The 15,629-nt window shown below is 39.8% G+C and overlaps 1 protein-coding gene across 1 annotated transcript in view; it reads right to left on the minus strand.

Annotated features, from left to right (window-relative positions):
- The window catches only part of THEMIS (thymocyte selection associated), a 79,835-nt gene extending 64,734 nt beyond the window's left edge, over window positions 1–15,101 (minus strand). The window contains exon 1 of the mRNA XM_075200661.1: window positions 14,905–15,101. Coding sequence (XP_075056762.1) covers window positions 14,905–14,998 — 94 coding nt within the window. The 5' untranslated portion in view covers window positions 14,999–15,101. The remainder of the gene's footprint in view (window positions 1–14,904) is intronic.
- Between the last annotated feature and the right edge of the window lie 528 nt (window positions 15,102–15,629).

Here is a 15,629-nt window from a genome sequence, read left to right on the forward strand (position 1 = left end):
CAAAGAGGCTGTTATTAGCAGACCCCGTCCAGAGAATTTCCCTGTATTGGAAAAAGACGGGGATGTGGATGCATTTTTGCGAAGATTTGAAAAAACATGCCGACAGTATGGACTGGCCAAAGATCAGTGGGCACAATATTTAACCCCTGGTTTGCGAGGTAAAGCATTAGAGGCCTTTGCAGATCTTCCACCTGAGATGGACGGAAATTATGAGGCAATCAAAAGTGCCCTGTTGCAACATTTTAACATCACGCCAAAGGCGCATAGGCAAAAATTCTGAGATTTAAAACGCAGTGCCTCGGACACTTATTCAGTACTTGTGGCCCAGCAGTGTGCTTCCTTTAAACAGTGGATTGGAGGGTTACAGATCACCACCTGTGAGGCTCTGAAAGATTTGATGATCCAGGAGCAGTTTCTGAATTTGTGCCCAGCTGATGTGAAAGAATGGGTAGTGGATCGGGACCCTGAATCATCTGCAGAAGCAGCTAGACTGGCTGACAAGTACACTGGCACCCGGGCACCTGCAGCTAAAAGAGGGACTTTTGTGCTAGGGCAGTCGGCCTGAAAAGGGGGACGGCCAGGAGGATCAACGCCACCCCCCTCAACATCATCACCCACTGTTTCTTCATCTTTTGGGAGGGTGGGGGCAAAGCCTGTTTTGGGAGACACCTGCAGGTGTTTTGTGTGCAACCAGGTTGGGCACATTAGTACCGCCTGTCCAGAGAAGAAGAACAGTTCACCTTCCGCTGGGGGGGTACCTTCCCTGTAATCTTCACCAGCTGTCCTGTGTGTTGCTGGGCCAGAAGAGGGGCGGACGGACAACCTACAAACAGTCACTGTGGGTGACAAGGTAACTGTGGGGTTAAGAGACACTGGTGCGGCTGTTACGTTAGTTCATTCAGAACTGGTAGGTTTAGAGGACTTCATTCCAGGAAAATGTATTTCTGTGAAAGGGGTTGGTGGAATTCACCTTACTGTACCTGCAGCCAACGTTTACCTTGATTTGGGTGTTGAAAGAGGTATAAGAGATGTCGGGGTCTCGGATAATATGCCTATAGATGTGTTACTGGGGACAGATTTAGGAAGAATGCTGTCTCAGTATGTTTGTAATGATGATGTTAATGCCACCCCTGTTACTGTGTCAGAATCAACTGAAAGTACCAACGTTTGTTCCCAGGTAGCAGGAGGTGACAAGGAAAAGGTCTGTTCAGTTGTAGCTGAAATGTGTAAACCAGGATGTGACAGGGACAGGGAATGTCTTATTATATCTGACGTAGGTAATGATTAGAGATGGTCACTGACCCCCGTGTTTTGGTTTTGGATTCGGTTTTGGATCTGGATTACCGTCGTGTTTTGGTTTTGGTTTTGGTTTTGCAAAACCGCCATTGCGTGTTTTGGTTTTGGTTTTGGTTTTGTTTGGTTTTGTTTTGCTATTTTTTGGGAAAATCCATGTTTTTGGGCCTAAATTAACCCAATTTAGTGCTCCAACTGTTTTAGAGACAAGTAATCTAATTGTTGAGGTAATAAATCATCCAAAAAAACAGTTTAATTCTTCGTTGGTAGGCCTATTCTACACACAAAACAGATTGTCTTCCTCTCCATCTATGCATATTGGCAATGCAGCCATCGTCTTGAATGTATATTACACCCTACACTTATAGTTAAATATGTAAAGAAATGGAAAAAGCCAGTTTGGTTTCTGTCTCTCAAGGCCCCCCTCCACTTGTATAAAATACCAAAAAATTCAGCCATTATAGACTGTACAATATTAATTGACATGGAGAAAGCCAGTTTGGTTTCTGTCTCTCTAGGCCCCCCTCCACTTGTATAAAATACTAAAAAATTCAGCCATTATAGACTGTACAATATTAATTGACATGGAGAAAGACAGTTTGGTTTCTGTCTCTCTAGGCCCCCCTCCACTTGTATAAAATACCAAAAAATTCAGCCATTATAGACTGTACAATATTAATTGACATGGAGAAAGCCAGTTTGGTTTCTGTCTCTCTAGGCCCCCCTCCACTTGTATAAAATACCAAAAAATTCAGCCATTATAGACTGTACAATATTAATTGACATGGAGAAAGACAGTTTGGGGTCACTCTGTCTCTCTAGGCCCCCCTCCACTTGTATAAAATACTAAAAAAATTCAGCCATTATAGACTGTACAATATTATGAAAAATGGACAAAGCCAGTTTAGGGTCACTCTGTCTATGACACCCTACCCTTAAGGATAAATTGCCCTAACAGCAGCCTTTCAAGATGGTATGTGATATGGAAATGCCACAAGTCCCTTTCCTCTTTGGGGGTAGATTGCACCCTACACTTACATAGAAAGTTTTAAAAAGATGTTATCAGCATCATCTTCAGCTTCATCCTCACCCTCATCAGTGTGTACGTCATCATCACAGACTATCAATTCATCGCCGCTTGAATCCGCCATTAGAGAACAGTCAGTGCTTGGATGTCTTGGATGGTGAAGGCCTTCCTCGTGGAAGATGTAGTTCATTTTGATAAACATCATTTTCTCCACATTTTTGGGAAGTAACCTTCTACGGCGATCACTGACTAAGTTCCCTGCTGTGCTGAACACTCGTTCAGAGTACACACTGGAGGGTGGGCAGCTTAGGTATTGCAAAGCAAGTTTGTACATGGGTTTCCAAATGGCCTGCTTTTCTTCCCAGTAAGGAAAGGGACTGTCTGACATTTCCATATCAACTACCTCTTGAAAGTAATCCTCCACCATCCTTTGCATGTTTATACTCATATTGGATGGACTTATGGGCAAAGTGACACTTTTTTTTGAAAAATCCTTCAAACCAGCCCAGATGTTAAATTGTTCTCGTCTGCCCCCTGTGTCTTCCCTGCTTCTTTTTTGGAAATTTAATTTTTTACGAGCAACAGCTTGAGAAAGTGAAGGAGGACACGTCGTCAAGCCGAGGCCCAGTTCAGCGGCCAACTTGCTGAGCAATAGCTCCTTGCAAAAGTTCACATCTCGCTCATTTACAAGTAAAGACTCAATGTAGGTTTTAAACCTTGGATCAAGCACAGTGGCCAAAACGTACTGATCCGAGTTCAAGATCTTAATAACTCGAGGATCATTGTGAAGCGAATTAAGTACTTGATCGACAAGGCCAACATACTTTGCTGAATTGCTTGCTTTCAGCTCCTCCTTCATTTTCTCAAGCTGCTTTTCCAATAGTCTAATTAAAGGAATGACTTGGCTCAAACTAGCAGAGTCTGCACTGACCTCACATGTCACAACTTCAAATGGTTTCAGCACCTTGCACAGCACTGAAAGGATTCCCCACTGTGCAAGAGTGAAATACATCCCCCCTCCTTTCCCAATGTCATGACTTGTGCAATATGCTTGGATGGCTTTGCGCTGTTCCTCCATCCTCTGAAGCATGTACAGGGTGGAATTCCACCGAGTTACCACCTCTTGCTTAAGTTGGTGGCAGGGCAAGTTAAACTGCTCTTGGAGCTGCTGTAATCTCCTACATGCTGTGGCTGAATGCCTGAAATGGCCTGAAATTTTACGGGCCACCGAAAGCATCTCCTGCACCTCACGGTTATTTCGTAGGAAGCTCTGCACCACCAAGTTGATGGTGTGAGCAAAACAGGGAATATGTTGGAAATCACCCAGCTGTAATGCTCGCACTATATTGTTGGCGTTATCTGAAATGACATACCCTGGGGAGAGTCCGAGTGGTATAAGCCATGCATCAATCACATCTCTCAGTTTGCGTAACAAATTGTCAGCCGTATGCCTGTTAGTGAAGCCGGTGATACAAAGAGTGGCCTGCCTGTGACAAATGTTACGTAGTGGTGTACATGCTGCTGCTGTTCCTGCTGGTGAAGGTGAATGACCAACCCAGTGGGCTGTCACAGTCATATAGTCTTTGGTTTGGCCACTTCCACTTGTCCACATATCTGTGGTTAAGTGAACAGTGGGCAGAATGGCATTTTTCAGCGCAATCTCTACATTTTTACACACTTTTTGGTATAGTTGTGGAATAGCTTTACGGGAGAAATGGTGTCGCGATGGAATTCTGTAACGCGGACACAAAACCTCAATTAACTGTGAAAAACCAGCTGCGTTTATTGTGGAGATTGGACGCAGATCTAACACTAACATTGCAGCCATGGCGTCTGTGATTCGCTTGGCGACTGGGTGACTGCTGTCATATTTGCTTCCCCTCGCAAATGATTGTTTCACAGTTAATTGCTGAAATGTAGGACTGCTCATTTTATTCACCTGCCTCTGGGATGACGATTCACCCCCAGCAGCAGCAACAGCAGCAGCAGGACTAACGCTTTCTTCAGAGGAATCAATAATAGTGCCGGAGTCATCCAGCCTTAAGTGGGATTGGGGGCTAACTCCGAGCGCTACTGAGGATATTGATGAGGATGGTGTGGTGGGTGTATTTTGTAGCCGTCGGTATGTCGGTGAGCGGAGGGTCTTAGCTGATGAGGGAGTGCTTGTATTCTTTTGGGAAGAACTTTCAGCTTTTCCCAACACTTTGCCATGAACTCTCGTTAAATGGCGTAACATAGACGAGGTTCCAAGATGGTTAAGGTCCCTCCCTCGACTGACTGTGGCTTCACATACACTACAAATGGCTATACAATTGTTGTCTGGATTTGGGTAGAAATAATTCCACACATAAGAAGTGGATTTTTTTGTTTTATGCCCAGGCATGACAATGGCCTTTTTCTTGTCACGTGCCAGAACTGCTGCCACTGGTGCAGGACTTACACAAACAACCTCATCCTCATCAACATCCTCATTAGCGCCCTCGTCGCCTACACAAATCTCCCCCTCATCCTCTTCTAATTCCAAAGTGGCATCCTCAATTTGGGTATCACCGGCTACACTCGGGCTATTAAGGCACACATCAGCAGAATGCTCACGATTAGACATCCCACTGTTGGATGGACTCTCCACAGGGATTGTTGTCATTTGTGAATCAGAGCAAATATTCTCCTGTAATGCCTCACTGGTATCTTGCAGCTCAGCTTTGACGCGTAACAGTAGTTGTGCACCAATTGTAGCCTGGGTAACTTTTTGGGATCTGCCACTAATAGCCAAAGGTGAAGGCCTCATTCTCTCTTTGCCACTGCGTGTGTAGAATGGCATGCTTGCAATTTTTTTTTTATCGTCACTTAACTTTTGCTCAGTTACACTTCTTTTTCGCTTCAATACAGTAAATTTTTTTTTGGTTTTTGTTTTTTGCACTAATTTGAAAACACTCTGTTGTTTGACATCGCCTTGGCCAGATGACGTACTGGGAACACTAACATCAGGACTGGTGACAGAACCTGGTTGCTCATTTAGATCATATGTGGACTGCTTTGAATCCATTCTGAGCGCAAACCACTGGGGAGTGCTAAAAATTATTGAGTAGATACTGCTGACAGATATGACTTTTGACAGCCAGAAATATTAATGCACAATTATGGGGGACACCCCAAAAACACTGAGGTGTGCTACAAATTATTGAGTAGATACTGCTGACAGATATGACTTTTGACAGCCAGAAATATTAATGCACAATTAGGGAGGACACCCCAAAAACACTGAGGAGTGCTAAAAATTATTGAGTAGATACTGCTGACAGATATGACTTTTGACAGCCAGAAATATTAATGCACAATTATGGGGGACACCCCAAAAACACTGAGGTGTGCAACAAATTATTGAGTAGATACTGCTGACAGATATGACTTTTGACAGCCAGAAATATTAATGCACAATTATGGGGGACACCCCAAAAACACTGAGGTGTGCAACAAATTATTGAGTAGATACTGCTGACAGATATGACTTTTGACAGCCAGAAATATTAATGCACAATTAGGGAGGACACCCCAAAAACACTGAGGAGTGCTAAAAATTATTGAGTAGATACTGCTGACAGATATGACTTTTGACAGCCAGAAATATTAATGCACAATTATGGGGGACACCCCAAAAACACTGAGGTGTGCAACAAATTATTGAGTAGATACTGCTGACAGATATGACTTTTGACAGCCAGAAATATTAATGCACAATTAGGGAGGACACCCCAAAAACACTGAGGAGTGCTAAAAATTATTGAGTAGATACTGCTGACAGATATGACTTTTGACAGCCAGAAATATTAATGCACAATTATGGGGGACACCCCAAAAACACTGAGGTGTGCAACAAATTATTGAGTAGATACTGCTGACAGATATGACTTTTGACAGCCAGAAATATTAATGCACAATTAGGGAGGACACCCCAAAAACACTGAGGAGTGCTAAAAATTATTGAGTAGATACTGCTGACAGATATGACTTTTGACAGCCAGAAATATTAATGCACAATTAGGGAGGACACCCCAAAAACACTGAGGAGTGCTACAAATTATTGAGTAGATACTGCTGACAGATATGACTTTTGACAGCCAGAAATATTAATGCACAATTATGGGGGACACCCCAAAAGCGCTGGGGAGTGCCAAATATGAAGAAAAAATAATAAACCTCTATCCTCCTCTCTGCACTAGCGATTTTGGTTAGAGCAATTGCAAGAACAATATGGTATTCTCTGTCCCTGCTCTAATTAGCCTATGACTACACCCTGCTCTCTCCCTCTGTCAAATGGCGATGGATTGCTGTGGAGGCGTGTATTTATAAAGTTGAAGTATCGCGAGAACCGAGTCCCGAGATCCGACGACGTCACAATGACGTTCGGCCTCGATTTGGATTCGGAATGGGCGGGAGAGTACCGAGCTGCTCAGCTCGGTACTCGGATACCCAAAGTTCGGGTGGGTTCGGTTCTCGGAGAACCGGACCCGCCCATCTCTAGTAATGATGCTAATGTCACTGTGTTAGAATCAGCTGAGAATACCAACGTTTGTTCCCAGGCAGCAGGACGTGGCAGGGAACGGAAATGCCATATTATACTTGAAGTGTGCAATGATTTTAATGCCGCCCATGTTACAGTACCAGAACCTGCTGAGAGTAACCCTGTTTTTTCCCAGGCACCAGGAGATGACAAGGAAAGAGAATGTATTATTGTACCTAATGCGAATAATGAGGATAATGCCAATAACAGTATTGTGTTAGAATCTAAACCTGTTTTTACGCTGACATCTTGTCATGAGATAGGGACAGCGGATACTGTGATTGCAGATATTGGCATTAATACTGGTATAGATAATGTGCTTTCTAGAAATGGGACAGATGACCATGTGATTAATTCTGTTGTGCTAGAGAAAGACAATGTTTCTACCCAGGTAATATGCTCAGAAGATGCTGTACAAGGTAACTGGGAGGGCGGGCAGAATGAAGATGTGTATTCTGTGCCTGAACCAGCTGCACACAGAGCGGGTGAGCATGTGGGGGAGACACATAGTCCTGACCAACGGGAAGTAGTGAGTGACAACAATCCTTACATTGCTGCTGGGACCTGTAGTTCGAATGTTCACCACTCAGATCTACATCTGAGTTCTGACCATTCATCTGAGTTTTCTATAGAGACAGGGGGGTCAGTGGCTAGCCCACACTTACCTAGTCAGCCGTCTAACGGCTTAGAGGGGGTAGATGAGGGCCCAAACTCCCTGTTACTCTACACCCCCAGATAGATGAGTCTAAGGGGGAGCGGAGTGTCCTGTTCCTTAGACCCTCAGATCAGAATCACGTAGTGTATCCCACAGACAGGGAATCTTGTAACCGGGAAGCAGGGCAGAGTGGACGTAGGTATTCCGCTGTGCCCAGATTGAGGGGTTCCCACTTACAGGAGCTTTTGTGGGAGGGAGACGTTCTCTCAAGCAGTACCCACAAAGAGACACAGTCAGTGAAAGGTACAGAGAGCGTAGGTAAGAATGCAGAGGTTGGCCCAAAGCTATTGCAGGACCCGAAGTCCCAGCTGTCTGAGATATTTAACCCCTTCTCAACCCCTCTCCCCAGAGAACCTATTGAGACCCAGCTATCAGATATTCCATTTGAACCAGGTGGGATCTGTGGGAGATGGCTTGGGCAATGACCTGTCAGTCAATCCCCATGCCATCTCTTAAAAAGGGAAGGTGTCGTGAACATAGAGAGCTTGCAGTTATTTCTAAGGGATAATTCCTAACTGCAGTGTAATTAGGTTGTATCAAATTAATCCATTGATAAGTTAGTGTAACAGTTAAAGACACAGGGTCTGATGTAATTGTGTTTGATGGCTTTTTACATCCCAGTGTGAGGAGATAAGCCTGCCACTTTTAGCAGCTTCCAGGATGTTCGCTTTAGACACTTGAATAGACTTTGTGGTGCCAATCACAGCTGGAGATCCTGGTAGGCAGCATGTGAAAGCCTATACAGGTATATAGAAATATGACCCTCAAAGGAAAATGTCATAGTTCATATTTTGGGAAATCTGGAAGCCACTCCGTACTGAGGGGCAAAAACCACACCAGGGTCTTAAAACATAGATACCAACTACACAGGGAACAGCCATAGTCAGGGGTATTTCAGGATGAGATTGGATATTGTTGTAATCTCATCATATTTGGTATTTAAACGTGCAGGAGATTATGACCGGTTTATTGAGAGTGTTATTTCTCTGAGATATATCTGTGAAGAATTACCAACAGGTCAAAACTTAGGAATAGTTTGACCAAACCTGATGTAACACTCAGGGAGAGACTGCGGCATGTGTGACCACATACAGCAAACACCCCAAAGTCACGGCAGCTGGGAGCGTGTTCGTGACAGCCACTTACACAAATTTTTGGATAATCTTGGGGATTTCAGTGAGTAATAATGGGAGAGGTTTCATCAAGATATAAAGGTGATGGAGGAAAGGTATCAAGGAACATGAGATGGACATATGATGGCAGACTATTGCTGGAGCCTCCAATGTGATTGGACAGAAAACCCACATAAAAGAAAACTGTACAAACAAGTTTTAATATGCATTAATTGTAATTATCCAAATCAGCTTACTATGTTTATACCTTATAAAACTGAATAAAATGCCAGTATGTATTTCATGTGTTTACTTTTGAACTGTTTGAGACAATTTCAATGCGATTTGTAAGTACACGCTGCCTGACATTACCCCAAAATCACTCTATTATGATATGGCAATAAAATAAGTGTTGACCAGTGGAAAATATACATATTATATTAGCGAATTGTAAGAAATATGTAAAACAAACAGTTCAGATAGGCCTTCCCACACAAGTAAGTATGTATAACTGACATTGCTGCAGATTTGGTTGCCACAAACATCTCTTTTGACAAGACAATGCAATTGAAAGTCCACATTCTGAGAAAGCAAGAGGATAGAATTTGGCACTTGCAAAGAATACATGTATATATGGAGATATGATGGCTGACGATTTACACTATGTGATGAATTCAGAGAACCGTATAGACTCAGTATTCCGTATAGAATCAGAGAAAGCAAATCCAATGATGGCAGAGTTACAAAACCCTTCATTAAGACAAGACTGAACACAAGATCTCAACTATGAACAGCAGCACAAGTAGACATTTAAAAGATGATGACAGGGCACAATGTTAAATGGTGCAAGTTAAGATGGCATTGTACTTGGGGCAACCCAAACACCCTTATGTCGAAAAGGACATACACCTAGTTTTACAAACCAAGAACTTTAGCGACAGGGACTGTCACTTTTGTGGCTGAAGTGCTTGATTTGTTTGGTTGTTTTTTGGTTGTTGAACTGGAGAATAGATAGGAATGTTAACAAATGAATCATGGGCATTTGAATAACAGTGATCACCAGTTATCTTCCTCAATAGTGACAAATTACAATTTTATCATCAGCCTCTGTTAAGGGCAGAGTAGCGTGAGATCTTCAACTGCTAGAACCACTTTGCAAAATGTTCACCTTTAACAGACCCCTTTCTGAGGAATTTGTTATGTTCCACAGTACTTGGTTGCCCCCAGACCTTTGGCTTGGGTAGTAGCAGTTGCTGATCTAGAACTGGAGAGAACAGAACAAAGTAGGTAGTAATGAGCAACCAGGATATATTAGCAGAACTGTGAGCCAGAGAATCAAAGGTTCATGTGGAGTAGTCTGGCACTTGTCTGATGGATTGGATAGCACACAGCAGCATGTAGTGAACAACTAGACTGTAAATAGCAGAACTCTGAGCAGGACAGGCAAGAGTTAATGCAGAGTAGTCTGCCAGTTGTCAAATGGAGTGGACAAGACACGGAAACACTTACTGAACAACCAGAATGTATTTGGCAGAGTAGGAGTAGAGAGGACAGCAGAATCCTTTAAACCAGCCAATGGTCAGAGCACATAGAGATATGTGATCAAATCCATTTAACAGGAGTCAGGAGTGGAGAAGACAGGAATTCCTATAAACAATCCAGGTCAAACACAGATGGTAGAACAAGGGAGGAAACAAGGAAAACTAGATCAAGCAGGAGCTATCACCAGCATTGGTATGTTTTCAGGAAGATGTTTAGAAAGGCAACAACACCAATCGGAACTGCAGGATGATTAGCTGCATGAGTGTGGTAGGTGATTGCACACCTGAGACTGCTAGACTGTGAGCTGAATGAAGCTTGTAACTTTTTGCCTACCAACCAGCTGAATCAGTGAACTGCAGGAATGATACTACACTTAACTAAATAGTAGCAGTAGTTGCACATATGCTAGACTAAACAAACAGAAGAGCTCCTATTTCTTAACATCCTCATCATCATCTTCAAAGATGATTACGTCAATTACATTTACATTTTCTATTTAAACAAAAAAAAGATACACCAAGTAAGTAACTGATAGGCAGCATGTGTGACAATGGGAGAGGGTCAGCAGGAATACATTGAGGAAAATTTTGAAAGTTGTTAAGAGATCATTAGAAAATAGACTGTAAATAACAGTTAATGCTAGCAATAGTAATGTAGAAGCAAAAACAGCACAAATTCACATAATTTTACCTATTTTTCACAATTTTTAATTAATTCCAGATTCAAAAGCAAAAACTTTCAGAATTTTGAATTATTTTCCGTTATATAAGAAAAGCTTAAAATATTAACAAACTTGTATAAGATTCAAGAATTACCACGTTTATAATTATCTTCAAATCTACCATCCATGCACACAGTAATCACTATCCACTTCCTAGCTTTACAAACCATAAGCATATATACCCAGATATGGACATTTTCTGTTCGTGTTCACATAATAGGGAAGATTCAATTGCCATCACAGAAAATTTTCTACCTCACCATCCCATCACAGTAAATGCTCTGCGTCCCCTCCCCCCCCATCACCACCCCTTCACAGTGAAAGTTCCACACCTCCCCTCAGCATCCCATCACAGTAAATGTTCCACTCCCCCCTCATCTTAAACAGAAAGTAACTGCGCTCACACCAAACATACTAGTTAGAAATGAGTGCTAATGTGCTTGTGGTCATGAATATAATATCAAACTATCTGGAAATGGGAATAAAAACACTTTTATTACTAAACTTAAAAATAATTCAAAAGGCACAGGACAGAAAACCTTCTAGCACAATCCCAATGTTAAACCACAGTTATACTTTAAACCTCTTAAAACATCAACAAACTAAAAGCAAACACATAAAAACAGAAATTGCAGTCACTAGAAAGTACATATATAAAATAAGAAAGAGTTAAAAGATCCAATGATATCTCCTCAAATGGCGTTAAATAGTCCCAGCTATCTGAAACAAGTAGCACCAACAGTCCACTGATAAATGTCTCAATGACCAGAATAATAGCGAAGTTAATGGAAATTGGAGCAGCAAATCGACCTAATATATATATATATATATATATTGGTTTCGTCCAAATAAACATAACTTTTTTTATTTGTCAGGCCACACAAATTAATATTTATATTGGTTATTTTCAGGACAGATATGACTTTTGGTACCATGATATATATATATATATATTTTCTTTTATGGGCATAGGGAAAATTAATTCTCCCCCCCCTCCCTCCCTAACCCCCCCCTCTTCTTACTTCTACTTCTTTTCTTCCCCTTTATACAAAACATCACATTATCACACTACCTGTCTGGGTCTATTCTCAGTTCTATGTTACTGTTGCTACTACACTTGTAAATCTCGGACCATCACTTTAATTATTCTTGGTCACCTCAACCTACCTTTATCATTAAATATCATTTGTATATTGTATCTCTTGACCTTGTCGATTGTAACTACTTTTTGTGACGAACTTTAATAAATAAAGTCTTTAAAAATAACAATATATAAATAAATATAGTAAATAAATAAATAAGTAAATATACTTCCTAAAATATAAGCAACTTGTTCTCATGGTGCAGCTCCCATTACAAGTTATAATATATATATATATATATATATATATATATATATATATATATATACACACACACACATATATACAAATGTCAGGTAAGAGACATAAACCCTCCAGCCAGACGTTCATGTACTATGACTAGTAAGGAGCAGGTTAATGATCATACATACATGTGGATAAGTTTGTAACAAATCTAGCAGTAGCTATATTATAAACAATCATTGTAAATGTATGATCTATGAAGAAAATAACAACAGTGTTTAAAACCACACACAGTAAAGACAGCACTTGTCACAGGTGTTATATGCTAATATATTATTCTCTCCTCTTCCAACTGGCTCCCTTTCCTGCCTACTCGTATATTGCCTAGCTAACTTATCCTGCCCATACCATTTATTTAATCTATGTCTAGGTTTAGTCTGTCTATTTATTTTGTATAGTAGTCCTTATTATTTTACTTAAGTTCTTATAAGACAGTGCATTTTACATTGCTGTGCTTACAAAATGTAATAAAAAACACAAAAATGTGGTGTAATTTTCCTTCTTGTAATTTAACATTGTTTTAAAACCAAGTTCCACAATATAAAGCTGTCCAACCAGAAGTGTGTTGACCCTCTTTATTAAACAGCAGTTAACAAGTAACTGACAAATTATTAGATGTTAATTTTTTTATTATTATTATTTTCCGTTGATTCTGTCAAACCAGTGTCTGAGGCCTGTGCTACACATACTGTAGGTTCTACAAATATTCTTACAAGATTGCTTATGCAAACACCAATCTAATAATATTATGCCATACCACTACATTAGATAAAAAAAAAACCTCATAAACTCTACATAATTGGAATTAATTCATTTTATGCTTTAACAATATATTTTACTAGAATGTAAGCATTGTACAAAACACAAACAGGATACATGCTTGCTAAGTATATTAAAATGTAAAGAAGTTAATTGTGTATTATGTTATTTATTTATTTTAAATCTGATTACTAAAAGTCAGTTTGTATATTGGTCGTTACGTTGTGTTGCTAGCCACTATCAATTCCAATCATTTTTTAAAAGTCCATCATATTTTACAGTGTGGTAAACTTGATACTTTATGAATAAATACAAATCCATTAATGTATTGCTCTAGAGAATATTTTCAGAAGCCTCTTAATTGTATTCTGTGGCTTGAAATATCCTTATAGTTTCACCGTTCACAGAATTAAATCTCTTTATAGAATGCCTATTTTGGTACAAGAGAGCAGCGTAAAATTAGAAAATAAAAACCAACATCCTTACTCAAGAAGGCTTAAACACACATTTAAGAAAAATGACATAGAAATACCATGGAAATATAGCAATAGTAAACCAACAAGGAGTCTGATGGTAACTTTTTGTAATACCATCATAATCCTGAGCCATTTCCATAGGCAAGCACATAGTGGTATCATAGGTGCCTGGAATTCCTCCACTAGGTCAGGATTTCTGTTTAAAAAATAAGAACAATATCTTATATTGAGTTATCTAACTCTACTCAGGCACTGACACTAGCTCCACTTTATAGGGCAGTGTGATTTGTAGTCTTTTCCAGAGCAGGACTCATATATTTTCTGCGTTTATTGTATATATATGTATGATTTGTAGATAATGTATATACATATAAATGTTTTGTTCAAAAGATGACCAAGGTCAAAGGGTGACCCCAGACCCCTTAAATTTTAGCTTAGCATCTGATTTTCATAGGGGGGTACAAATATTTATAAATTGACAAAGTAAAGAAATAAACAAATGTTAAAATATGTAAATATTTGGGTAATATACTCTAAATGTATTTTTATTATAAGGCACCACAAAAATAGCAGCTGTGTACAGTGGGGAAGTAGAGCATATTACAATTATGTATATGACCTACCGGCAAAGTACTGAATGTCCACTCAAGGGGCATAATACTGTACATAAAGGGGGGTATTCAATTGTTGCCGTTAACACTCTCAAACGAGCGCTCTAAAAATATTAGCGTTAATACGGTAATTACTCGCTAAATTTCATCTCGCAGCTCCCTGAGCTGCGAGATGAAATTCAGCGAGTAAACTACCGTATTAACGGTATTTACGCACATATTACCGTATAAACTGTAGTATTTTTCGAGCGCTCGTTTTTTTTTGTTTTAGCGCGTTAAAAGCAACAATTGAATACCCCCCAAAATGTATTAGGCAATGTATACTACAAGTGTTATAAAGAACATGAAGCAAGATACAAGGACACACGGGTAAAGCCAAAACTGATTGACTTGTACGGCTATGACTGATCTAGCTCGCACCCGTCAGAAATGTAAAACCAACAACCCCTAAGTACAGTGCTATAAGTAATAATAATAAGATATAAAAAAACTTTTCTATTGATTAGGTTGTACGAACTTCAACATCACATTTCCAGTGATACTTTATTTTCTAGATTAGTCTGCTAAAAAATTTGATTAGAAACTGGTTAAAAATTAATTAAATCCCATTAGAAGTATATTGCAGCATTTTGATTCCATTTGTTAATACCTCATACTATATGATATTATCCAAATCATGTTTAAGGGAATCATGGGCATTACCTCCATCATAAAATCCAGATTGTATTTGCAGGGTCCTGGGAAGCGTTTTGGGATCCAGGGACTGAATGAATTTCTGGAGTGTAGTTGTCATCATCCAAGGCGAAACATGCAGCCAGCTACAAGTGTATGTACTTTCAGCGTAGAGATGCACTGCACAGTATCCAGCTAAAGAGACAATGCTTGGTTTTCAGACAGGAAGAGGCTGCAGATGTATATATGTCACAGTCTGACATTCAGTTCCTGTTCTTACCTGCCTCACAAAGTGAGAAAGGGCTTTGTTCAGCACACAGTTGCACGCAGTTGCTTGTAGAAATTGTTTTTATATGTCTAGGTCCCAAATCGTTGTGACCTAAATTGTAAAGTAAAATACCATTTTCAGTTAAAAGCAATAACATAATTAGTTAATAGTTTTAAAGTGTAGATTAAACCTATCCAATTCTAGAGACATCTTTCAAACAATACTGAATTATTATTTTTTTTAAAAAAAGGCTAATTAATAATTATTTGACATATTTTGATGGAATGAATTTACAGGGTGGCACAGTGGTTAGCATTGCTATCTCTCAACTCTAGGGTTATAGGTTGGATTCCATTGAAGCATTTTATGTAAATTACATTATTATAAAGTTTAGTAAATATATCATCTGCTGAGATGTCCTGGTAGCAAATATCACTGTTAATCATTTTAAAAGGTGGCAAATTATGTATGTGGTAACAGAATGGGC

This window comes from Mixophyes fleayi, chromosome 3 (genome assembly GCF_038048845.1).
Source record: "Mixophyes fleayi isolate aMixFle1 chromosome 3, aMixFle1.hap1, whole genome shotgun sequence".
Classification (NCBI taxonomy): domain Eukaryota; kingdom Metazoa; phylum Chordata; class Amphibia; order Anura; family Limnodynastidae; genus Mixophyes; species Mixophyes fleayi.